Source organism: Chelonia mydas, chromosome 3 (genome assembly GCF_015237465.2).
Source record: "Chelonia mydas isolate rCheMyd1 chromosome 3, rCheMyd1.pri.v2, whole genome shotgun sequence".
In the NCBI taxonomy this organism is placed as follows: domain Eukaryota; kingdom Metazoa; phylum Chordata; order Testudines; family Cheloniidae; genus Chelonia; species Chelonia mydas.
This window is the reverse complement of record NC_057851.1, coordinates 200,283,880-200,309,000: the sequence shown is the minus strand read 5'-3', so window position 1 is coordinate 200,309,000 and position 25,121 is coordinate 200,283,880. Positions and strand designations below refer to the sequence as shown.

At 43.1% G+C, this 25,121-nt stretch overlaps 1 protein-coding gene and 1 long non-coding RNA gene across 2 annotated transcripts in view; one reads left to right on the top strand and one right to left on the bottom strand.

The window, feature by feature from the left end:
* Positions 1–25,121, top strand: part of ARHGEF33 (Rho guanine nucleotide exchange factor 33) — a 45,801-nt gene that overhangs the window by 1,405 nt on the left and 19,275 nt on the right. Inside the window, exons 2-8 of the mRNA XM_043544143.1 lie at positions 8,167–8,216; positions 14,611–14,775; positions 16,292–16,413; positions 18,464–18,606; positions 19,574–19,633; positions 21,282–21,506; positions 23,820–23,949. Of these exons, the coding sequence (XP_043400078.1) occupies positions 8,167–8,216; positions 14,611–14,775; positions 16,292–16,413; positions 18,464–18,606; positions 19,574–19,633; positions 21,282–21,506; positions 23,820–23,949 (895 nt within the window). The remainder of the gene's footprint in view (positions 1–8,166; positions 8,217–14,610; positions 14,776–16,291; positions 16,414–18,463; positions 18,607–19,573; positions 19,634–21,281; positions 21,507–23,819; positions 23,950–25,121) is intronic.
* On the bottom strand, positions 9,257–17,234 carry LOC122465274. Its single transcript, XR_006289996.1, has 2 exons — positions 16,999–17,234; positions 9,257–12,578 (listed from the first exon to the last, which is right to left on the bottom strand). It is a non-coding gene; the product is annotated as an uncharacterized LOC122465274 (long non-coding RNA).

Here is a 25,121-nt window from a genome sequence, read left to right as displayed (position 1 = left end):
AATTTTCACAAGAGGGTTGATGTTAATCTTAGTGTTCTGTGACCAAATTCCAATTTATGCCCCAATCCTGCAATCACTTCAGTATATACTTAGTTTTATGAGTAGTTCCTTGAAGTCAACAGGACTTCTCTGGTACGTACAGGTTAGCACATGCTTAAGTGGTTGCAGATTCAGGACTTCAGCTTTCACTGGCCTGCCTGAATTCTTCTTGCAGCTTCGTTTGGCTACAGTGTTCTTCACTTTCCATCCTAAACTGTTGTGGGATATTGCTGTAGGCTGTGGAGGAACTGCCACTCGCCACCTCAGAGGTGGCTGCATTTCTGTGTTGGTGAAGTAACTGCTGAAGCTGAAGGCTTCAGATCTTTTAGGATGACAGATAGAAAAAGCATGAGAAAAAGCTAAAGTGTTTAAGTATATATTAATTCAGCTGTTGTATTAGTGTGTAAGTTTGAGCAATGGACAACAGCCAGGCTTTGGTCTTACAGTCTTTGACCTTTCTCAGAAAGGGTCAAATTTTGATGGTGCAAAAGGATTTCAGAGGAAGGGCATAAATGAGAGCAGAGTACATTTGTATTTTCTCCTCCAGAGTATGGGCTGTATATCCACAAGTAAATTAAATTAAGCATGGGAACAATGGGGTTAATTTTTTAAATTAGTTTTACTAAATTAGGTCTGTGCACCTCAGTCCCATGCATTACAGCCAGCTGAAATGGAAATTTACTCCAGGATGCCTTCAATTAATTGATATCCCCCCCAGACTGCTGAGATTCATTTGGTGTCACAGCAGAAAATGAGAAGGTAGCTCAAGAATCTAACTTCCCCCAGCTCTGTGTTAGCATGCTTTGCCCTGGACCTGGTGCGTGGGGCAAATTTCAGCTGGATACCCACTGACCTTAAAGAGGAGCTCTGCTCCGAACAGTGCAATGGTTGTGGGGCAGGAGCCCTTCCCCATCTGCCTCTGCTCAGCAGCAGGCTACAGAATCTGGTGTAGAGTCAGCACTTAATAGAAGTGATCCTGATCCACACCCACTGAAGCCAATTGAAAGACCCCCACTGACTTTGGTGGGCTTTCCCACGTGTAACAAACTAGCATGAGAAGACATTCCAGAGGGGGCAGAGGAGGAGGGGAGCCATGGCCCTTCCTCTCTCATGTCTGCACTGCCCTGAGGAACTGGGCAGGAGCTCAGGAGAAACAGTGCTGCCTTCACACACACCTGAACACTTTCCCTCTGGAAATAATTCTGCCTCCCTGATCTTGCCAGGGGGGTGCATCTCTGAATCACCTTTTCTTTGGGGCACAGTGCCAGAGAATCACCCTTGAGCCCTTCATATTAAGACATCAGAGAAGTGACCAAGTCTTTCCCCATTAGCTCATCAACTCCTGGATCCAGCATTCCTAAATACAAAACCACTGGATTCAAAGAGGAGTTCACTACCCGGATTATGTCATCAGAGGGGTTCCAGTTGCAGCTGAGCCCTCTCCCTCTTATTCACACTCCTGGCTCCTCTCTGCTAGATCCATCAGTGGAGCATCAGTGCCTATATTACTTAATAATAATTGCATTTGCCTTTGAGCTCCCATCTTAATTTTCCCATTGTCTGTTTTAAGATATATTCATTAAAATAAATCTGCGCTGTTGCCTGATTTTAGGGGATTATTATTATTGTTTATATAATATGGTTATAGGCTCACCAATTAATCTGATTAGATGATAATACGGTTCTTGTCTCAGAGTCAGGCTACACAGAGTTTTGGAAGGACCCTGGGGATGTATGACAAAGACACTCACTTTGAGAACAGAAATACAGTCTTAAAGACTTTTATTGACATAAAGGGAAAAGTAATCAATCAGAATTACGGAATAATAATAATACTGTTCTAGAGGTACATTTGATATCATTTACTATAAAGCTTCTTAGATTAATATACTCACACACTTCCTAGATAACCTGGTGGTAAGAGACAAAGGGTCAGCCTTTCCTCTGGCATGCCAAAGAGTCCGATGCTCCAGGTTCCTCAGTTCTTAAGTGGAAGATGAAGAATTTAAGAGAAGGTAGAGAGCTAGAAAGCTATAGAAAGACCCAAGAGAAACTAACTTAAAACCTGACTAAAATTAACTAACTAAACATGGTGATTTGCCTCTCTTATAGAGCCTGAGCACTGTATGCTCACCTTCCATATCCAAACTTCATTTCCTCACCCACATAATGTTAGGTTTCAGAGTAACAGCCGTGTTAGTCTGTATTCGCAAAAAGAAAAGGAGTACTTGTGGCACCTTAGAGACTAACCAATTTATTTGGTTAGTCTCTAAGGTGCCACAAGTACTCCTTTTCTTTTTACATAATGTTAGGGTACACTTACTCTATGTAAGTCCCAGGAGGGCCACACTGAGATTGCTCAAACTGCAAAGAATGGGACAGACAATCCCTAAATTGGTGGTTATTCCAATACTTTGATTCACCCAGCCAGCAATAAAACTGCTTCTACAATACCTTACTGGTTACCCACAAGCCAGAATACAGTTCCTTTAAAACAACCCAGCCTTGGGCTTCCACCCAGACAGCCAAATATGAGGAGGATTACTGAAAAGCTTGTTTATCATATAAAATAGTTCTACCAATCCCAAAGGATCAGACACATTACCCTCCAGGTTAATGAATTTCAGATCTTACCCAAATATACACTTACAGCCAATTCTTATTAACTAAACTAAAATTTATTAAAAAATAAAAAAAAAGTTTATTGGATAAACAATTGTTATACATACAGAGATGAATAGATTTCTTAGGTCAGTTTCATAGTAGAGATGGTGAGCTTTAGAGTTGCAAAGAGTTCTTTCAGAATGAGTCTATGGGTTCAGTCCAATGTTTAATATCAGAGTGCTCCAGAATGGAAGTCAAGCTTCCCCTGGTGAAGCATAAGCCAATTTGAGATGAAAGGATCAGGTTCCAAGAGACTTTTACACAGTTCCCAGAGAAGCCTCTTGACAGCATGCAGTCCTTGGGTGAACAATGGGCAATCATCCTAGCTTTGAAGTACTATTTCCTAAGCATCACCGGTAATTAGCTACATGGATTAACATAAGGCAATTGCCTATTTCCTACCATTTGCAGGTGATTTACCACAAACTTCAAAAGAGAAGTTAAGACAGTGATATCCCTACATTTACAGTTCATTTAAATCTTTTGATCTCTGAATTAACAGAATACAGTGATAGACAGGAACTGTTTGGTTACATTGTCAACTTCTAAAAATATATATGTAAACACACAAAAATGATCTACTAATGTGTCTCTAAAGGTTGAATCTGGGTCAATTAGCCTGCTAACTGTGTAACCCTTTCTGGCCCTGTGTCACATGGCATATTTATATGTATTAATGATAATTAGTTCATCCGCACATCTGTTATTTCTGGCCTGAACTGGTTTGGTGGTGGTTATTGCCATGTTCTTTGTGGTATACCTGTTAAGTTAAGTTTATAGAGGGCAATCGGTTGGCCACTTATCTATGCCAAAGGTAAAAAGCATAAGTATGCTAACTTGCTTCAGCTCATCATACAGGATGCGGCCTGTAGGTTCCTCATTTTACTTCCAAAATACTCTAGTACAAATCTATAAATCTATTATCCATTATAATAAAACAGGAAAGGGGAGACAGCAAGGGGATCGCCCGCACTCCCCTCAGGTAGGGGGAGACATAAGAACGTAAGAGTAGCCCTACTGGGTCAGACCAAGGGTCCATCTAGCCCAGTATCCTGTCTACTGACAGTGGCCAATGCCAGGTGCCCCAGAGGGAATGAACAGAACAGGGAATCATCAAGTGATCCATCCCCTATTGCCCATTCCCAGCTTCTGGCAAACAGCGGCTAGGGACACCATCCCTGCCCATCCTGGCTAATAGCCATTGACGGACCTATCCTTCATGAATTTTATCTAGTTCTTTTTTGAACCCTGTTATGGTCTTGACCTTCAAAAGACAGTCATGACTTTGCCCACGCTCCCCTCAGGTGGGGGGAGTCAGTCGGGGGTCGCCCAACCTCCCCTCAGGCAGAGGATTTAAGTGTTAGTCTCACCATATTGGATTTTTTTTCCTCAAAGACCCAGTTCCTGGATCATGTGAGTTTGAGAGACACTCAGCTTGTATTTTAAAACAAAAGTGTGTTTCTAGTTCTCATGGTTGCAGTGAAAATGTGACCTGATTGCACCCTGCAGGGCCAGAGCCAGAAAGCAAAGCAAAGAACCGGGCTGAGTGAAGTTGGCAATACTGCATATCATTGCACCTTGCATACTGCCTCTTTCCCTTATTTCATCAGACAGGTTCAGCATCAAGCAATGCAGATCAGTCCTGTCAGTGTTAGAGCCCTTTGGCAACACACCCACCCAACCTTTAGCGCTGGAGGCCCAACTAAAACTAGGCTGGAGAACATACCAGACGATGTCGGAATGTGGGGGGAAGAGATGAACATGAAGACCTAGTAATTCTTCTGTCTCTTACTTCCATTATTCCATGGAGAATTAGCTCATGTTTCCCTGAATCAGGACATCACTGAGACTATAATAGGGCAATGCACAGGTGCCCTGTTTTCCTTGGCAGTCACCCAGTTCCCCCTCAGGGGCAAACTAATTAGGGCTAGATTATGTCGTTTAAGGCACAAAGGGGCTTAGCAAGGCCACCCAAGGAGGATGCTGAGAGGCACTGCACCTCAGAAAGCTCCCCAATTGCATTGTGGGGAACAATTTGCAGCCACTTGCTCTGAGGCACAGCTGTAGTTCTTTGAGTGCTGGGAGTTGCAATCCAGGAAACTCCAACATGTCCACTCCTCCTCCCCTGTGCAATTGCATTAGGGCTAGGAACAATCTAGCCCTCAGTCTTTAGCTTCCTACTTCACATATGTGGCAGCTGCAACAAGGTCCTTGGAAGTACGATACCAGTTCACTGATCCCATAAACAGAGCTCGCTTAAACCCCAGAATCGGGTTCAGGATGGGCCTTCAGTGCAGATGCTGCATGAATTAAGTGTCATAGGCCAGCATGAGAGAAACCAATAGTAACAGAACAAAGGAAAAGCATCGGCATGTACCAGCATATGCCCCAGTCTTTTCACCTGTTCTCTGAGCTCTCCAGGTATTAGCACGGCTCTGACAATGAGACTGATTAAAGGGTTAGAAAACCTGCCTTATAGTGATAGAGTCAAGGAGCTGTTGGGTTCACTTAGGTGAAATATGGGCCAACAGTGTTAATATGAGCCAGTCACTCTATCCAACATTACACAGTGTTAAACAAGGTCCAGGGTTTGGTATACAGAGACCTCAGCCTACTTAGTACCATGGCAAACACACCACCAAACAGCCTTTTGATAGTTTATTAAAGATACAGAAAAGAAAGAAATACAGTTAAAGCATTTGAAATGTATATTATTAAATATGGCTTTCATTGTAACAACATCCCTTGTTCCCTTTCCCTTTGGCTAGAGAAAGGCTTTAGAAGGAAAAGACCCATTTGACAGTCTTTAAGATGGTATGAAAGATGGTAATAACTGTGCTTTTGGGGGAAAGAGAAGAAGCTAGTTGAGATGGGTTGGAGCTGTCACTGCTGCTGCTGCTGTTGTTAAAGTCTGATCCTGTTTTGTACAAGACAAAACAAGACACAAACACGCCAAAGGGGAAAGAAAAGAACAGCAAAGATAGGAAATGCAGCTTGTGTGTCTGGTGTTGCCTCTTACTTGCAACCTCATTACTGGATAAACACAAGCACAGCACATGGTCTGATTAGCCACGCCGAGTCTTGGCAAACCTCATACTAGTATCAGGCTGTTCAGGGCATTGCTTTCAGCTGCCTCTTTTTGGTCACAGGCTTATAGCAATGTTCCAAAATACACAGTCTTGGCTGGCTACACCAGAGTCTTGTTAGATAGAAGGAAAAAGGAGAGGAATGGGAAAGAGAAGAAAAAGCGGAGAAGGAAAAGGATACCCATGGGGTAGAGAGAGACAAAGTCTCACATCCCAGGTTCTACTCAGGATTCAGCCAGTACCAGTAGAGGTGGTGGTGTCATCTGGGTCCCTCTCTTTGGCCCAGTTATCTCTCAGGACTGGGGTCCTAGGAGATGGTGGGTGTAGTGGCCATGATGGTAAGGTTCAGTCTAGTAGCCAGTTTTCCTCCCAAAGTCTCCTTCTTTAAGGACCCATGAAGGGAATGGTGGGCACAATAGCCTGTCCCTTCATTATTTTGTCCATCAGTTAGGGCTAGTTTCCAACACACCAGTTTTGGTACACTGATTTCTGGTTCCACACTTTTCTTGCTTACCAGGCATGATCACAATCCTTGAGTTATAGCAGCAGGCCTTTTTGTTTGTTAATTCCGTCTTTTTGTCCATTTCATACCTTTTTCTATCAACATTTGTTGTTGTAAGTTATTGTGACATGTTATGAACTTACACTCATTTTTTATAGTTGAATACAATTAGGGTACATTTCTAGGTCCAATTATCACAACAGAGCTCCATCTATTTAGCTTAACAAAGAGAAAGTTAAGGGGTGACTCGACGACAGTCTAAAAGTACCTCCATGGGGAGCAAATATTTAATAATGGGCTCTTCACTCTAGCTGACAAAGGTATAAGATCTAATGTCTGGAAGTTGAAAGTAGACCTATTCAGACTGGAAATATGGCATACATTTTTAACAGTGAGGGTAATTAACCTCTGGAACAACTTACCAAGAACTGTGGTGGATTCTCTATAACTGGCAATTTTACAAGGTATAACAGATACAACAAATAAGCCGTGCCGGCTCAATGTGGCACTCTGTTCCTCTCTAGTGGTGGCTAGGCCAGCAGGAAACTGATGAGCCTGCTACAGGCTTGGCTGACAGAGGTGTCTTTTAGCTCAGGTAGTAGAGGCTCATGCATTAAGAGCGAGAGGTCCCAGGTTTGATCCCAAATTATTTGTAATATTTCTTTGATAAGTCTACTTTCAAAGTCATGCCCCTGATCAGAGTGGATTCTGGCAGGCCAACCATAGTGCACAAAGTACTTGTCCCATAATATCTTGGCTACAGTGGGTAGCACATTGGAGAATGCTTGGACGTATCAAGTGAAATGATCTATTACCACTAATACGTTAGTGTTCCCTTTGTTCTCAGGTTCTAAGGACAGAAAGTCAATACACACAAGATTCATGGGTCACTTGCTATGGATGTTAACTAACTGGGCAGATGGTTTGGGTGCCGTCTTCAGAGCTAAACATCTGGCACGATTCTTATAATATTTCTCTCCATCCCTTGCTAATCTGGGCCAATAGTCCCTGCTTCTTACCATTCAAGTGTCCAGTCTACCCCAAAATGCCTTCTTTCATCATGCAAGGTCTTCAGTGGAAAAATCAGTTTTCTGCAGAAATGAGACACTTTTTGCAAAAAAAATCATTTAAACCAAAATCTAATTTTCCATCAAAGAACAGTGTAGATGAAAAATTTTCAACCAGCCCTAGAGTTAATCACCTAAGCATCTAAGTCACTTTTGAAAATGGGATTTATGCTTCTAAATCACATAAGTGCTTTTGAAAATCTTAAGCCCTGTCTCATAATACAAGAGCAAAGGGGAATTCAATTAAACTGAAACCAGCACATTTGAAGCTAATAAAAGCAAATAGGGTTTTTTAAAAAAAACTACAACACAATTAATCTGTGGAACTCATTGCCACAAAATATAATAAAGGCCAAGAGCTCAGAAGGATGCTAAAGAAGTACTGAAAAATTGATATGGATAATGGGAACACGTAGACAAGATTTTTTTAAAAAAACAGAATTTTAGGAAGGATATAAGCCATAATGCTTCAGGGCACACACCAACTACTAACTGATGGTGGTTAGGAAGGAACTCTTAGTGGGCAGGAGTCATAACTGTGTACTAGGGGGTTTCCTGCAGCTTCATATGAAGTATCCAGACCTGGCTATTGTCAGAGATTGGATACTGTAATAAATGGACCTCTGGTAATTCCCATGTTATAACTGCAGCTGATTTTGCAAACTATGTGGTCTCCACATCTCCCAGAACAGGACTAAGTCCTGAAAAGAGATTTGCATCTGAGGAGGATGGCACAGCACTCTGCTCCAGTTATTTATAGCAATCATAATAAGTCATTTTAATTGACTGCAGTTCTTTATTCCCACAGGAGAAACTGAAAATGTGCCAGTGAGTAACCCTGCAACACAGATTTCTCAGGTAAAGACAAGCAATATGCCCTGAATAATTCCAAGTTTAAAGAATGAAGAACAGATTAATAGTCTTTACAAAATTCATTCAAAGGAAAAATAAAGGCAATTATAAGACACTTATACATTCAGATGTGCACATTGCATGGACAAATGTTATGAATTGGCCATCCTTCTGAAAAGGTGCTTCAATCTGACCTCTTTGCTCGCAGCTAGGTGCAAATTAGATGACTGATTTATGATCTTAGCCAAGTAATTAGATGTCACCATCCCATCATTTGGGTGCACACACACCTGAGAGTGCAAAATGGGAGACAGCTGCTGAACACTCAAGCACATTGGCTTCAGTAGGTTTCTCCTTCCCTTCCTGAGCTGCACTCTGTGCTTCTTGTCTATTGCCAAAGATCTGGGTCTGTGTTAATCATTTAGTATAAAGTTCCCAGCTCTATGATATAACTCTTCAAATTGCAGTGAGGCCCCATTTTAACTGCACTTAAAAAAAAAAAAAAAAAAAAAAAAAGATGTGTACAAGTTGTGGTGAATAGTTTTAAAATGCAGACTGCTTGTAGCAGTTTCAACACTTCCATCCCCCACTCTTGCTCTTAGCCCTGCCACTTTCCCCCTCCTTTTCCCTCTTTGCCACTACTATCCTTCCCTCCCTGTGCTGCTAGTAACAGTTCTAGGGCTGGATCCTCAGCTTGCGTAAAGCAGCATAGCCCCACTGATTTCAAGTCCCTAAAGTCAATAGAGATACACGGATTTACACCAGCTGAGGATTTGGTGTATAATTCTCAGACCAGAAGGGGTACTAATCTCTGACATGGTCATCAATAAATGTAAGACTCTAGTAGCTCTTCGAGCATCTAGTGGTGGTATAGCTATTAGCTATTCCATGACAGGACAATGCATCACGCCATTCCATGGGGAATAGTTGGGAAAATTAACTGAAATTGCCCAGGTGCTTAGGGTTTGCGGAAAGTCCTAACAGTAATATTTCTGTGAAATTACTGTTTGCTTAAGGGCTCATTAACAAGAGATGAGAGCCATGTGTTGAGTAATGTAGCATTTATTTATAACTTCAGACCAACAGCATCAGAGGCCTGGTGAGGCAACTAAAATAATAATAATTAATAATAATGTAATTGGGAGAGGGAAGTTTTCAGGCCTAGTTTCTTGTATGAATGGTTTCCAAACAGTATAGTTAACAATACCCTGTGTGGTACGCAGTGTTGTTGCAGCCATGTTGGTCCCAGGAGATTAGAGAGACAAGACGGGTGAGGTAATATCTTCTATTGGACCAACTTCTGTCGGTGAGAGAGACAAGCTTTCGAACTACATGGAGCTCTTCTTCAGGGCTGGGAAACTAACTCAAGGTGTCATTGCTAAATAGAAGATTTGAACAGCTTGTTTATCATAAGTAAACAACACATACTTAAAGGGACCATTCCAGGTGACGTGACCCGTTAACACCCCTCCAGTCAGGGGGAGGAAAGGAAGTGGTGCAGGGGGAAAGCAGTCCATGATTTTTAGTGTCTAGCAAAGTTATGAATTTAAACTCCCAGGCTCATCTTTTGGAAGTGTTCTGCAGGTTTCTTTTGAGGATGCGGACAGATAGATCAGATATAGATTGATGGCTTCGTGAAAAGTGTTCACCCACAGGTGATATGGTGTTTTTGTCTTTTATCATTTTCCTGTTGGTGTTCATTCGAGAGTGTAGTGATGGTCTGGTTTCATACACAGTTACTATTGGGGCATTTAGTGCACTGGATGAGGTACACCACCACTTGTTGTGATAGGTAAGTGTAGGACCCATAGATCTTGAAAGGTGTTGTGTGGGGGGTATTGATCATCATATAAGTGGAGACATGTCTGCAACATGTTTTGCATCTGCTGTTCTGGTGTGGTCTGGTGCTGCTTTGAGTTGGTGTGTCCTGGTCTATGGGGAGCTTGCTTCTAATGATGACCTTAGAGGTTGTGGGGGTTGTTTGAAGACCAGAAGAGGGGGTTCAGGAAAGATTTTTTTCAGGATGGGGTCCCCACCGAGTATGGGTTGTAGCTGTTTGATAATATCCCATATGGATTCCAGTATGGGGTGGTACGTGACAACTAGTGGTGTGCAGACAGAGTGGGTTTTATTTCTGTATTGAAGCAGGTTTTTTCAGGGTATTTGGGTGGCCTGTTCCATGATGCTATCTACTTCTCTGGTGGAGTGTCCTTGTTTGGTGAAGGCAGTTTTGAGTGTGTTGAGATGTGTATCCTGGATTTTCTCCTTAGAGCATATTCTGTAGTATCTGAGTGCCTGGCTGTAGATAACAGATTTCCTGGTGTGTTTGAGGTGGTTACTAGAGCTATGAAGTAGGGGTGGTGATCTGTGGGTTTCTTGTATATAGTTGCCTGTAGGGTTCCATTGTTGAAGTTCTTCATGGTGTCCAGGAAGTGGATGCTGGTGTGGGAGTGTTCCAGAGAGAGTTTAATAGAATGGTGATTGTTGAAGTTGTGATGGAAATCCATAGGGGAGTTGAAGTCATCTGTCCAGATGATGAAAATATCATCAATGTATCTCAGGTATATCACTGATTTCATGGTGCATTTGTCCAGAAATTCTTCAAGGTGGCCACAAAGAGGTTGGGATATCGGGGAGCCATCATAGTACCCTTGGCTGTTTCCATGGTTTGGACAAAGTGTTTGTTGTTGAATGTAAAATTGTTATGGGTGAGGATGAAATGGATGAGTCTGGCAATGTATTTGGGGTGGAGATCTGCGGGTTGTCCATTGTCTTGTAAATATTTGAGGCAGGCAGCTATGCGGTCTTTGTGAGGGATGTTGGGGTATAGGGAGGTGACATCCATGGTGGCAAAGATGATGTTCTGAGGGAGGTCGTTGTTGTTGCGGAGTTTGCTAAGGAAGTAGGTTGTATCCTAGAGGAAGCTGGCCCTTTGTGTGAGGAGTGGTGTGAGGATTGTTTCTATGAATCCCAATATTGCTTCAGTAAGAGTGCTGTGGCCAGATATAATGGATCTGCCTGGGTTCCCTTGTTTATCTGGGGAAGGTTTTGGTGATATCCTTAAATTGGGTAAACTGTGGTGTGGGGTTGTCTTTGAGTTCATTATAGTAGGTGGTGCTGGAGAGTCGTCGGTTGGCCCCATTAATGTATTCATCACAATTGAGGCAGGCAAAGGGGGCGCCACTGTAATCCCATGGAAATTCCTATTTCATTCTGCTTTTTTCCCCTTCCCAAATAACTCTGGAAGTGCATGTCCAGGGATTGAATAGAGCTGATGGATGGAATTAGGGGTAGATTTGGAACAGACGCTGCCCAGGGGTACCCAGGGTTGTAATGCACCTCTCCATCACTGACCCTTAGCATAAGGAAGTCTTATCTGTGCTTTCTGTGAAACAGCTCCCAGAAACCACCAATCTCTGGCAACACAAGCACCGACCTTCAGGCCTCCTCAGTTCTTGCTCTCTGTGTACCAGTAGCAAGAGGCACGCACCAACCCCCGAGTCCTCGGAGTGCTCCCTGCAGCATCCAGCCCCTTATCCCCTGGACACTTTCAGAACGACCAGGCCTCCTGTTCCCAGTGTGAAAGATTCAGCTCAGGACCAGCACTTTGCTTAGCACCACAGCACTTAGATCTATTTATAGAGAAAAGAAGAAGTTTCTTATCAAAGGATGGCAACTTCCTGTAGAGAATTTAAAGGTGTATGCCATATTGCACTTCTCATTAGGTCACACATTTTATAGGCACTCACTATGACTCATTCCAGCACTTTTCCTGGGATTTCTAAATTTCAACCTGTACACCTCAGGGGTAATTTGAATCCTTTGCCAGTCAGCTTTTTTAAATTCAGGATATATCAAAGCTTCTCCAATCTGCATTTCATTAAATACATGTAAAGTTTTACTCAAGAGTTTTGCAATCAGAATGGGGACTGTCCTGTCCTCTGGAACTTTATGTAGTTCACTTAGCCTTTCAGAACTGATGAGGTATGCTTCAGTACAGTCTGTTTCCTTGTATGCAGGGCACAGCTTATCCCAGCTGGGTGTTCCTTGGATGGAGGGAGTAACTGGGGATGGTGGATTCTGCCCCGCCTGTCCCTTATGCTCCGGGCAGGCAGTCTTTCCTTCTCTTTTTCTTGGGCTTCCAACTCTTTCAGCTCCATGGCCCACCAACATGCTGCTTCTTGCTGCTTCCTTTTGGCCTCCCTCTCCTTGGCTCTCATCTCTATTTCCGACTTTCTGCTCAGCTAACCATTTCTGATGTCCACATTCGTTTTCTTTCTACTCATTCTCCAGCCTGACCAGCTCTCACTTTGTAGTTGCCTCACTGTCGCTCATGTTTATGCTTTACTTTTGTTCTATTTTCCTTTCCTGAAATAAACAAACAGAAAATAATAAAGCTGTAACCTTGCTTTTGACTGTTCCCACCCACCACACTTGAGAATCACTTAAAAGTGTTACACCAGTGATTGAAGTGTAAACCTCAGTTAAAATAACAAGCTTTGTATAAATCCTGCTTTGACTACATCACTATCACATTCTGGGGTGCAATCCAGATCAGTGAGGGGTTATGTCACCACCTGCCCTGTAACCCTGGGTGCCTCACAATGCTTTGCTGTTGTAGCTCACAGCCTGGGCCACTCATAAACAGCCTATCACCATGCAGGTTACACCCTAAGTGTCTTTGTATAATGGTAGCCCTGGTCCAGCAGCTCTTGGTCCAACAGCCTGTCAGCAACACACTAGTCATGTTCTGGCTTCCACCAGCCTTGGTTATTACTTGAAGGGTGACCCCAACACACTCCCAGTCCCAAATTTTCCCCAAAATGTGTATTCTGCACTGTCAGGCCCTCTCCTGGACAGTTCAGCTATTAAAGTTAAGTTGCTCCTATACAGTCAATAAGCAATAGTTTGCTACTTTACCTGAAGTTACCAAACAGTTCAGTTTAAACACAGCACCGGAATGATTTAGATTAAAAAATAAAACAAACAAAAGAAAATAGTTTTAAAGTGAATTCAAATATAAGAGATGAAGTTAGAAGTGGTTACCAGCAACTAAAAGCTAAAACACACATCTAAAAGTCTAAAACTTAATCTAGCAAGTTTTGGTTCAAGGCCTCTGCTCAAGATGGCCTTTCTCAATACGTGTCTTCCAGCAAGATGGTGACTGACTCTACTTGGTCAGGATCTCTCCCAGAGGCCCAAAGGTGCTGGTGCCTTTGTCTTCTCAGGTGAAAGAACTTGGGGTTCTCTGCCCTTCTCTCTTCTAGTCCAGTGAACCTTTGAAATGGATTCTTCTGAAGATTAGCCTTCAAAGCAAAGTTTATGCAAACAGTAAAGAAAATGACATGGAGTCTGATGGTGAAAAAGGATCCATGTTCTTTCTTCCCACCTGGGTTTGCTGAAATGCAAATTTGCTTTGTCCCCTGCCATTTCCTTCCTCTGCTGTCTCAAGGACCCTATTTACTACTTTTATGGAAATTGAGGTAAACACACATTCCTTTGTTTAGAACAGGCCTATTTAACAGCCGTTGTTTAGGCAGGGCTGTGTGGTTTTGGACACGTGCTAATAACATCAAAAAGGGGGATTTCATAACTTTACATATAACGTTGCTACAGACATTTCACCATGATATTATTGACCAGAGAGTTATTAGTTTTCAATGATATTTCAATGATATTTCACAAGGCATATTTTGTACAAAGATTATTACAATGGTGTGTAGGGTGTGAATTCAGGGGTGCTTTCAGTCACTCTCCCCCAGTGGGGCCAGGAGCTGTAGGTACTACTGCAATACAAACCACAGTCAGAGTGTGTGCCAGGAGCTCCCACTGGGACAGGACAGGTGCTCCCCACTTCTCCCACAGAGAGAGAAGGCATGACTGACCCTCGAAGAGCAAGGGAAACTCTCCATTTTAGAAATCAGCGTAAAGCCTGCCTGAGGAGAGTTGGTGTCTTGTGATCTGAGGAGAGTCTTGCTCAAGAATGGTTTAATTTGCTGACTGCTTGCTAACTTTTGACTGTTTTGTTATGCAAATATGTTAGGTGTCATTTACGGTCCTTAATATCCAGGCCACCTTCCCCCTCAGACTAACTTTTCCCTCCTCTCAGAGGTGAACAGACTGTAGTTTGAGAAGGAATTGAACCTGAGAAATTCTAGATGTAACTATGAGCTGCTACTGCCTGAGCAAAATGATTGAGGTCTATTAGCCAAGTCAAGACACAGGCTCATCAACCCCTATGGCCCAGGCACCTTTAGATGAGGACAGAGCACCTCAATGAATGGGTTACATAAGCCCTTGTGTCCTCACGCCAGATTGAGGTTCTGATGAACTTAATGGACACTGCTCCTAATAGCAAGTTAGGAGGGCTTGGATTCACATTGTTTCTGGTTCCTTTTAGTTGCAGGCACTGGCCTCTGAACTAAAAACTGGTTTCACTGAAGCAATGCAGGAACTTTCAAGAATTCAGCATGGAGAGTATGCTCTGGAGGAGAAGGTTAAGAGCTGCCACTGCACAATGGAAGAGAAAGTGGCAGAGATGAAGAATTCGCTAAACTCTTTCAAGGTAGGAGCTATTCCCACCTGTTACATTTCTCAGACACCTGTTACATTCAATGCATGCTCACAGAGGTCTTTGATAAAAACGTAAGTGTCCTTGCTAGAAGACTACAATGTAACATGACTTTATTTTTTAGAATTGAGAACACCACCACGCAAGAACCCCAAAACAAAGAGAGACTAAGCAGGCTGCTCCCTACCACAGAGAGGACAACTCAACCCACGTTGGCTGTCTGGCTGCAGATTGATTGTTGCCAGTCTCAGATTTCACAGATCCCTACAAAACCCCCTAGCCTGCAAGCAAGACTAGGAAAACCCCCTGTCATTTATAATGCGAGCCTACAATTTTAACACAGTTTTAAAATATGCCACAACACCCTCGCCTGTTCTGAACAGCATAAAAGAACATGCAGCTACAGGCCAAGCCCAGAAATGAGTTAAACTAAAACAAACAGAGAAAATGAACTACTTGGAACCCATATTCTGGGTGAGGCTACTTATCACATTGGATTAATGAACTAGCTGGACTTAGCTGTAGAGACCCAAAGCCAGTCCCGTCATATCATAGGTCACAAATGAAAATGAGTCTTGATGACGTGTATACATATGTCCCTCATCACAGAACTCCTACACAGCCAGTGCTTGGGGTGCCCAGGTCTGGGAGAGCAGGGGTTTTGTAGGTCATCGCTGAAGGGCATTGCTATAGAGTCATACTGAAGCTTGAACAGAGCCTGTCTGCTTTCATGAGTGGGAGACCGAACATGTAGATAAATGAACTCAGTTAAAACCCTCTAAGGGTGGGCTAAAGTCATTCAGAAAGTTGGGCTCAGTTGATTTCAGTGGGAGAGAAACACCTGAGCAACACTGAAACTCCAGCCTGGGGGCAGATCCTGGCCCCCATTCTAGAAGCTTTGCACCTCTCTGGCAGTGCACAGCAGGGGGAGAGATGGCTTAACCTCTTGGTGATGGATTCTCCCAGCTCTACAGCACCACCCCTAGCTCCTCCCACCCACCCACCCATGTGAAGTTATATGGGAAAAAAGGATATGGGATAAAAAAAGCAAACTAAGGTCCCAATCCTGCAAATACTTACATGTGAGTGTCCCCATTGTGAGATGAGGGCCACAAGAAGGCACTACCAGCTGCTCTCTGCGTCTCTCATCCAAAGGCCCTTAAAGACATTGGGAGTCATTCCATTGACTTTAATGGTCTTTGAATGAGGCCCTTTGACTCTGTCTCTCTCTGCCTCACAAAAGCTTCCTTTCTCATGCTGGTTAAGGTGCCCAAGCATACTCCAGTAACTGCGGTTATGGCAGAGATTTCCAATACATGGGATAAGTTACATGCTGTTACTGCAAGAGAATAATACCATATGACCAATGGTTTCTTTATTCCAGTAATTTCTAATCAATGTGGACTGTACTCATGAGCACAGTATCATTCCAGGCATGCGTTTTATCACTACCAGGGAGCGTTAGTATCTAAATTCTCTAAGTGATGTTTGAATTTATTCTGGGTTTTAGGAGGAGCTCAGTGATGCCAAGTCGAAGATTGAAGTGATCAGTTCCAAGCAAGAGGAAATGCAACAGAAAATTGAACAGCTGCAACAAGAGAAACGTAGGGAATCCCGGAAAGTGAAAACTAAGTAAGGAACTAAACCCAGAGTGTCCTGAAGTGCTCATTGTTAATTAGCAGTGGCCTCCATTAGTGCAGACTAGCTTCATTTCTTCATGTCTGGAGACAGCCGTAATCTCTGTAGAGTAGAGAAGATGCTGGCCTTTAGAGGCACATCAAGCATTTCAGATGAGACTACGTACCCAACACACCAGAGAAATGATTAACAGCTTTAATGTCCTCATTGTTGATCCAAGAGAGTTAGTGAAAAGTGACTTGAGTAACTTCAAGGTAAACCTCAACTAAGGTTTTACTGAAAAATGTAGAACTGTTTAAAAATGTAGGGTAAGCTTTTCAAAAGTGCTTTAGGAGCACAAGTTCCATTGGAAGTCAATGGGGTACCATATTATGCAGTCCCATTTGGAAGCCAATGGCATACAGTATCATGCAGTCCCATTGGAAGCCAATGGCATACAGTATTATACAATCCTCTAAAGTCAATGGCAACTATGCTCCTAAGTCACTTAGCCTCTTTTGAAAATCCCACGGACAATATTACAAAAGACAGACCCTTAGGAGTATTGCAGACTATAATAGTGTGTGTACTGCTACTTACCTGGTATCCTGCCACCATGCAGCTTCCTCTGCCAGGCAAAGCATCCCAAGTACACATGACTCATGCAGTGCATGTGGGCACTGTGCCAGCATCTCTGTGACGAGGTGGTTGAGGCGACAGTTGACCTGCACATTGACAGAATGGGACGCTCGCTGGTCCCCTCACTCCCTAAGCTGGCTGCCACGGGGGTAACCCACAGGCAGTCTGTAGCACCGGGGACAACTTGCTGCTGGTGTTGTCTGTTGGGGGCATCATGTGGTTATAGTTACTAGCCCTCCTGCTAACAGCACTCAGAAGCTGCTGTATGCTGCTGGTAGCAGCAGACTGAGACCCCTCCAGGGATGAGAACCCTAACGGATGTTAGCCACATCACTTAATGCACAGCCTGAAGGCGCCCGGATGCTACAGTGGAAAGTGTGGTACAAGAACCTCTGTAGGACAGAATAGGAAAAGTCTGTTGGAACCCTTAGTCAGTGGAGATTGTAGCCTGCCAGGTACACAGCATTTCCTGTGTGAAATTCTCCTTATCCATTGCAACTCCTTGCAGGGGTTCTGAATAGCTTGGGTCTCTTGCATGGACCATTGTACACCATGCACTTGTTCCACAGCAAAGCGAGCCCATGGCGCATGCATCCTGTTGTGGGGGAATGTCTCTGCATTCATCATCCGCTTCCTCCTCCCTTTCCCCTCTTGGCTGAGCTGCCCGATGGCCAGAGAGAGAGCTGGGGACATGTTGCTGGTGCAATACCAAAAGCCCAGAGTGCTGCCACGTGACTGCCTGCCGATTTTCAAAACAGCTGCTCTGATCGGAGGGGAGGGATAGCTCAGTGGTTTGAGCATTGGCCTGCTAAACCCAGGGTTGTGAGTTCAATCCTTGAGGGGGCCATTTGGGATCTGGGGCAAAAATTGGGGATTGGTCCTGCTTTGAGCAGGGGGTTGGACTAGATGACCTCCTAAAGTCCCTCCCAACCCTGGTATTCTATGATAAGGCAATGCAAAGCAGCTAGTGTTAGCTGCTCCCCGGCTCATGCAGTTACAGCTGCAATTCTGATGTGAATTGTGTGTGCCCCAAAGCCCACCCGGGGGGCTCCTTTTACAGGCCACACTAATAACATCCCCTTGGTGACTCTCAATGATTTTCTAGGCGTTGGACACATCCCAAAACCTAACTCCTTTTGTGTATCCAGGCCTTAGTTACTTGGCTAAATATCTAAGAAGAATGTATCTGGCATGACACTGTCCTGCAGCCAGGAGAAGGTGCTCCCAGAGTCATTTTAGTGAACTGTATCCAATGCAACTTCCTCATGTCATGCAAGCCCAGGTGTTGGGCCTGGAGTGCCTCCTGAGTTGTCTTGGGTTTGTATGAGCGCTCATATTTGTATTGAAGTTTGTCAAGATTACAGTTTAAGCTGAGAGTTTGCTCTGTGGTATTGTGCTTTCCAGTTGCCTCTCTTTATTTTCACAGAAGAACACAAAAGGATGAACACGGGTCACAAACGGTGCCTACACCGCTACAAGGCAGTCCGTTCCGATCGATAAATCTCCCGGAACCTGTCCTGATCAATGAAGATCTTACAAGTCTTTTGCCCCATACAACCTATGAGAGAGGTATGAGTGAGGGAGAATGAAGCAAGGGTTCCTTCCCCTTCCTCTAAAAAATACTCCCCACAGTAAGCTTTCAAGGGATAAGATGAGATGTACATTGCAGATATCAGTATTTGCCAGCATCTTTGTGTACACACACTAACATGGCTGGATTAGGGCAGGATATCCAGCCACAGGTCTGAGAGAGGTCTCGTGAAGTTTGGATGTATTTGGGGTGGAGAGCACTGCTAGCATTTGGCTTGGCCATGGGGAGAAGCTAGTTTGCATTGATAGGCCCAGGTGCTAGGAGAAGCATGAATACTTTGATAGCTGTTGAGAGTTCTTGGGCTGGATTAGACTGGGTTTTATTTAGGCCCTGATTCAGAAAAGCATGTACGCACATGCTTAATTTTGAAGACAAGTACCAAAGAAATATTAAACAGTTCTGTTTTGCTATCAGAACCCGTTGCTTCCAGGGTCACCTTCTGTGGACCAAACTTCTGGGTTATATTCTCCTTATTAGAATTGGTAGTTAGGGAGAAAATAATTCCCAAAGTTAACTGCTCAGAAAAATTCAAAATTAAAATTAAAATGTCAAAAAAATATTCAGCATAACGTTTCATCAAAGAGTTTGCTGTGTTTTCCATTCCTTTCTATTCCCAATAAATTGTCCTGTTTTCTTCATTCCCTCTGAAGCATCTGGCAACGGCCACTGTCAGAAGACAGGATACTGAGCTAGATGGACCATTGGTCTGACCCAGTATGGCCGTTCTTATGACCCAGCTGGTAAAGAAATCAAGAGTTTAAATGGATCCTTCTCAGGAGAAGACCTAAAAGAGGCATTCCACAGGCTAATATTAAAGAATTAAAAATCTAAACTTTCCTTTTTTATGGTTTGACTACACCTTTCAAGAAGAAACCTGCTACACAAACACCTGCTCATGTCTAGCTATATTAACATCTTACGTAGCTTTCCTTCATTCTTCCACAGCCTCTGATACCAGATCCATGGCAGCTGGAGAAGGAAATGTGAAAGTAGTGTCAGGCCCTGGTAGGTGAATATTTACCTTTTAAAACCTTCTCCAGGGTTCACTAACCAGCTTCTTTAGAGGAATCCTGACAAAATGGAATGGTAAATTTATATAATTATTTCCAGCTAACGCTGAGTTTTGCTCTGGAAAAACAAATACTTCAAAGTCAATTAGCGCAGTGGTTTAACTGAACTCCTGGTAGATTTGGATGTGTGATAAAAGAATCTTTGCAAGAATGTGGTTTTCTTTTTCTGTTTTTTTGCAAGAACAGACCAAAATTTCCAGTGCAAATTTACCATAGTCACCAGAAGCATTTTACAATTCAGGATGTTTCTTTCACTTTGGTTCTCTTTAAAAAAAATCTGGGGAAATTAGTTATGTTTTCTATTAGAATCCAAGAGCAAAGGGTTTTCATTAATGCCATTGCAGCCCAGTGAGCATAATCTCCCCTCCCACATCTCTTCTTCATTATTTATTAAACTTGGAGGGCCAGATCCTCAGATGGTGCAAAATGGATTAGCTCCATGAAAGTCAATAGAGCTGCATCAATTGATACCAGCTGAAGATCTGGTATTTATGCTATAATTATAATAATTCTCTCCATTTATATTACACCATTCATCAAGGAGCTCACAGTACTTCTCCCACATTCATGAAATGTCCTCAAATCCCAGTGAGTGGGTAGGCATCATTATACCCATTTTACAGATAAACTAAGGGATATAGAGGCCTACATTTTCAAAAGCTGGCTTCTCATATTGGCTGCTTATTTGGTGTCTAATTTTAAGTACTCAAGTTTGAAAATTTGGGCAGGGTCTGATTTTTATAAGTGCTGAGAATTGGCAGTTCCTATGGGAGTGAACAGGAGCTTTGGATGCACGGCACCCTTGGAAAATCAAGTCATAGGTTTCTCAACCTGGAGACTCCAAAATTAAGGCAACTCAAACGAGAAGCCAGTTTTGAATTTGCGGTCCTAAGCAACTAGCGCAGTGGGAAACTGGGTGTCCTGATTTCCAATCCCCACCCCCCACCACCATTCTGACCATCAGAGGCTTTTCTGTGGATCCTTTCATTTATACCAATTAAAGGGATAGATAAGGGTGACAAGGACCTAGCAAGACAAGTCAGGCACATTGTGGAGAATCCACTAGTGACCCCTATATATTTAGAAACTTTCTTCCCGGTTTTCCACCCCTCCTATCTGTTCTTGTTTGTACTGTTACAATAGTGATTTCTTCACAGTGCTGTCTTTACTGTATTGGATGCTTTTAGGAAGAGATTTTCAAAAGGGTGGCATCCATCTTGTGAGCGGAATTTGCACTTGCATTTTTGCAGTGGCATTTGGATTGGTGGTGCAAATCTGAATATTTGAACCAGTACCTGATTGCTGGTGCAAACCAGTGCTCTGACTTGCAACTGCAAAGCATTCTTCAGGCAACAAGAAGTCAGGTGTCATTTTTGCAAGTTCAAATTGCCCCTACAGGCAGGGGAACTTGGGCTTCATCCCTGTGGAAAAGTATATCCACTGTAAACTGTCTATTAGGGGTGCTGTACAGCATCCCTATCACTTTGGAAGGGACGTGCTTTGTAATTATTATTACATAGCAGTTTTTCATGCAGACTTTTTACAAAGATTGCAAAGTCCTGACAGTAGCTTGTGGTTTCTAGGTGGGAGCAGTGCAAATCCAGAGACAGAAGAAAGCCTCAAGCCTTCCCTGCCAGCTGACATTCAGCCAAAGGGTCACCCCACATCGACTGTGTGGAAGCAGCCCAAAGACAGTAAAGAGTGGGGTGATGAATATATTTCTAAGGAGCACTCAGACAGAGTGAAGGAAACAGGCCAAAGCAGATACACTTCAGTGGACAATGTCTTATGTGAAACTTCTTTCGCTGGTAAGACTAATAAAAGCAGCTGTGGCTAAAAAGCATGGAGGCTTTGGGATTCTAGAAGCCATCAGCACTAGTCTGGAATCAAATGAGTTAGCAATGGGACCTACGAGTAGTTTAAGTTGCAAGTTTGTTTTAGGTTTCAGAGGAGAGCTAGCTGAAATGCAGGATTTCCCATTTGCGAGAAATGTTGGCATTCCAAAATTTGAGTTAGGGGAACAAAACCAATTTTCTTCTAAATTTCCCATGAACCAGAAATGCCCCCCCCCAATTTCTTTTTAGAACCACCAGCAAAGGGTGTTTTCAGACATAAAATCTGCTCACCAGGACCCTGACAGCTGATGAGTGACATTAACATTAAACTGATCCAATAGAAGATATTAGCTCATCCACCTTGTCTCATTGACATTCTTGTCCCTTTTATGCTGCTAATTGGGATTTGCCATGACGACAACGAAGTGGGTGACATTTTCAGCCGAAACCTTTTTTGGCAAAAAATTCAGATGTGGCAACACCATCACGCCATGAGAATTCATGTCAGTTTGGCGGAACTGTTTCAGTCCATAGGAATTCCAAATTTTTCCAAAATTTGACATTTTCAAAACAAACCATTTCAGTGTTTTGGTTTGAAATGAATGTCCATTTAGAGACTTCCTTTAATTTTATTAAACAATGAAAAACGTTACAGAAAGACTTGATATTGAAACAAAATGTTTCAGGTTGAACAAAATGTTTTGTTTGACCCAAAAAGATTTTGGTTTTTTTCAGAATTGCCAGCAAATCAAATAATCCATTTTTCGCACAACTCTGCTTGTAACTGCCCCATCGATTGATAGCCCCTGAGAGAAGGATGCATGCAAAACCCTGCCTCGGTTTGGAGGGAGCTGCCTGAGTGCTATTCTGGGACCATGCGGCTCTCAGTCCTGTAGGAACAAGAATTGGAAAGGCTGTGCTGTGTTCCTGAGGGGCTCCAGACAGACTGATGCAGTTCTTTGTTGATTAGATTACAGAGGGTGTATTTATCATGCCCTTTATAGATAAGGTTGCCTGACATTTCCATTATAAAGGTCCTTTTACAGTTGCACATAATTTTCCCTGGGACAGCCCATAGTTCACAGCAGGCCACACCTGCAGAGTCCTTTAAAAAGGAACAAAAAACCTTACCCTCCTTGTAGCCTTGCTCCTCAGTCCTTTATATCTTTGGCAATGGACAAACAAACTTTCTGTCCCTGGGATTGTTCCTTCTGCCTGGTCTTTCTCTGAGGTCACAGAGCATCTGTGGCAAAGTACAAAGAAGCAAATAGTTTTGCTTCTCCATCTCAGCTAGGAGAGACTATTCTTCCGCATCCCATTCCCTCAAAGTCTCTGCCTCTTCTGCGGGAGGAAGCTGATTATATATGCTGTGTATCCTTCCCAGCATGCTTTGCTTCAGAGCCCTACAGTTCTTAGCAGGCCCAGGAGTACTGACCCCAACATTCCTTCTGGGCTGCAAGAGTAGGCTTCAGTCTCAGGCCCTGAACAGCAGCAGATGTCTGGCTCTGCTTCCTCCCCGAAATCACTTCCGCTTTCTCAGTGGCTGTTTTTTCTTGCCACACCCCTAAATCCAGTGAATATGCTAGAGACTTCCCACATCAGTCTTAAAGAGCCAGTATGCTCATTATACTCACTTTTGGGCTGGACTCTCCTCATTGGTGAATTGTTTTGAGTGGCAGTCACAAGGCAAGTCCAGGGAACAACTGCATTCCTTGGGGAAGCCGGGGGCTAATTCAGCCCCTGTCATATGTTAGAGCGGCCTCAGGGCTGCTCTAGCTTATGATGTAACAGCCTCTTAGAGATAGAGGTGGCATAGACAGTTCTGTGTCAACTGTGGGTTCCTCCGCACCAAAGGAAATCCCAACTTCTCTGCTAGTGCATTCTAAGTGGTGCAAACAGGCGAAGGATCTGGCCCTGACTGTTCTCAGTGGAATAGAGTATTTGATGTAAAGGGTAGTATAATTACTAGAGATGCAGCAATTTAGTAGCAAATTTGATGTGAATTTTCTGTTTATGATTTCAAAAAAACCTGATCTTTCAGAAACTCTGGCGTTCGAGGGGAGACACACACTTGTTTTCAGTCTTCCTTTGTAAATAGACTGTGGACATCAGAAATGGTCCTGATCCTGGGTGGAGTACGTTGCAGGATCAGGGCTAGCAGTTGATATTTGTGGGGAAAATTACATGAAAAGAGGAAGCTCCTTCAGTCTTTCCCTTCCAACTCTACAGTCAAACACAAGCGTGCAGCTTTTAACATGTTCTTTTAAATCAAACTTTTTGTTGAAGCCAAAAGGCAGAGCATTGCTTTGGAGCTGCTCGAATCCGAGAGGAAATATGTCATCAACCTGTCCCTGATCCTGAAGATCAAAGCCACGTTGCAAGGCTCAGACGTGAAGAGGAACACCAAAGAGAGAAGGTATTGTAACCGTCACACTGACTTTTATAAAAGGGCCTTTTCAACATTCAGAGTTCTTTTTCCCCAAAAAATTTTTTGGGAACTTTCTCTTAGCCATTTTGAAACCTTTAAGTGCCTAATATTTTTTATAGCCAGAAAGCTTTAGGTATTTAAAATGTTTAACCTGGGTAAAAGATTCTGCCTTTTCCTGCCTCTCTGCTTTCATCAATTCATAGATTCCAAGGCCAGAAGGGACAACTGTGATAATCTAGTCTGACCTCCTGTATAACACAGGCCATAGAACTTCCCCAAAATAATCCCTTGAGCAGATCTTTTAGAAAAACATCCCATCTTGATATGAAAATGGTCAGTGATGGAGAATCCAGCATGACTGTTGGTAAATTGTTCCGAGCATTAATTACCTTCCCTGTTAAAAAATTATGCCTTATTTCCAAACATTTCTTGCCTCCTCTAGTCCCTTCTCCATGCCCTTTGACTCACCTCATTTAATCCTCCCTCTCTGCCCATCCTGCTGTCCTCCCTCCTGTCTCCCCCTGCACCCACTATTTGAGACCTGAGAACAAAGCCCCCCAATCTCAGACTCTCAGTCCATACCTCTCCCTCCGCCACTGGAAGTTGGCTGGCTTTCACATTAACTATGGACCAGTTACTGCTGTCCCATTATAGTTGAATATAAAATACATTATTCAGTATCATACATGGCTAAAGGGCATTTCCCCAGTCTGTCTCTTGTCATTCTTCTTTCCACCTCCTGTGTCTCATGTCTGTTTCCTCCCCATGTTTCTGGTTCTTCTTTTACCTTATCTTCCTTTCAGGATCTCTGCATAGTCCTATGGCCACATGCTTCAAAACTATCTCTGCCCATGTCCTCGCTGTATATTAATAATATCATGATAAGCTTGGCATGGTTTCCATGTACATACTGCTTTATAACCTTTAATGAGATGATCACATGTTTTTTATCATAAAATACAATATATCATATCTTCTCTCCCCCCACTCAGCCTTTGGAGCTAGTTGGTAATTTTCCATCAAAACGATTTTTGATGACAAATACTGTTTCTGCACAATTGAAATTTTCCATGGGAAAATTTAGATTTTGCTGAAATTTTTCAGTGTTCTGTCAGGTAAATCAAATTATACACAGTATTTTGTTTTGTGTCAGATCATCC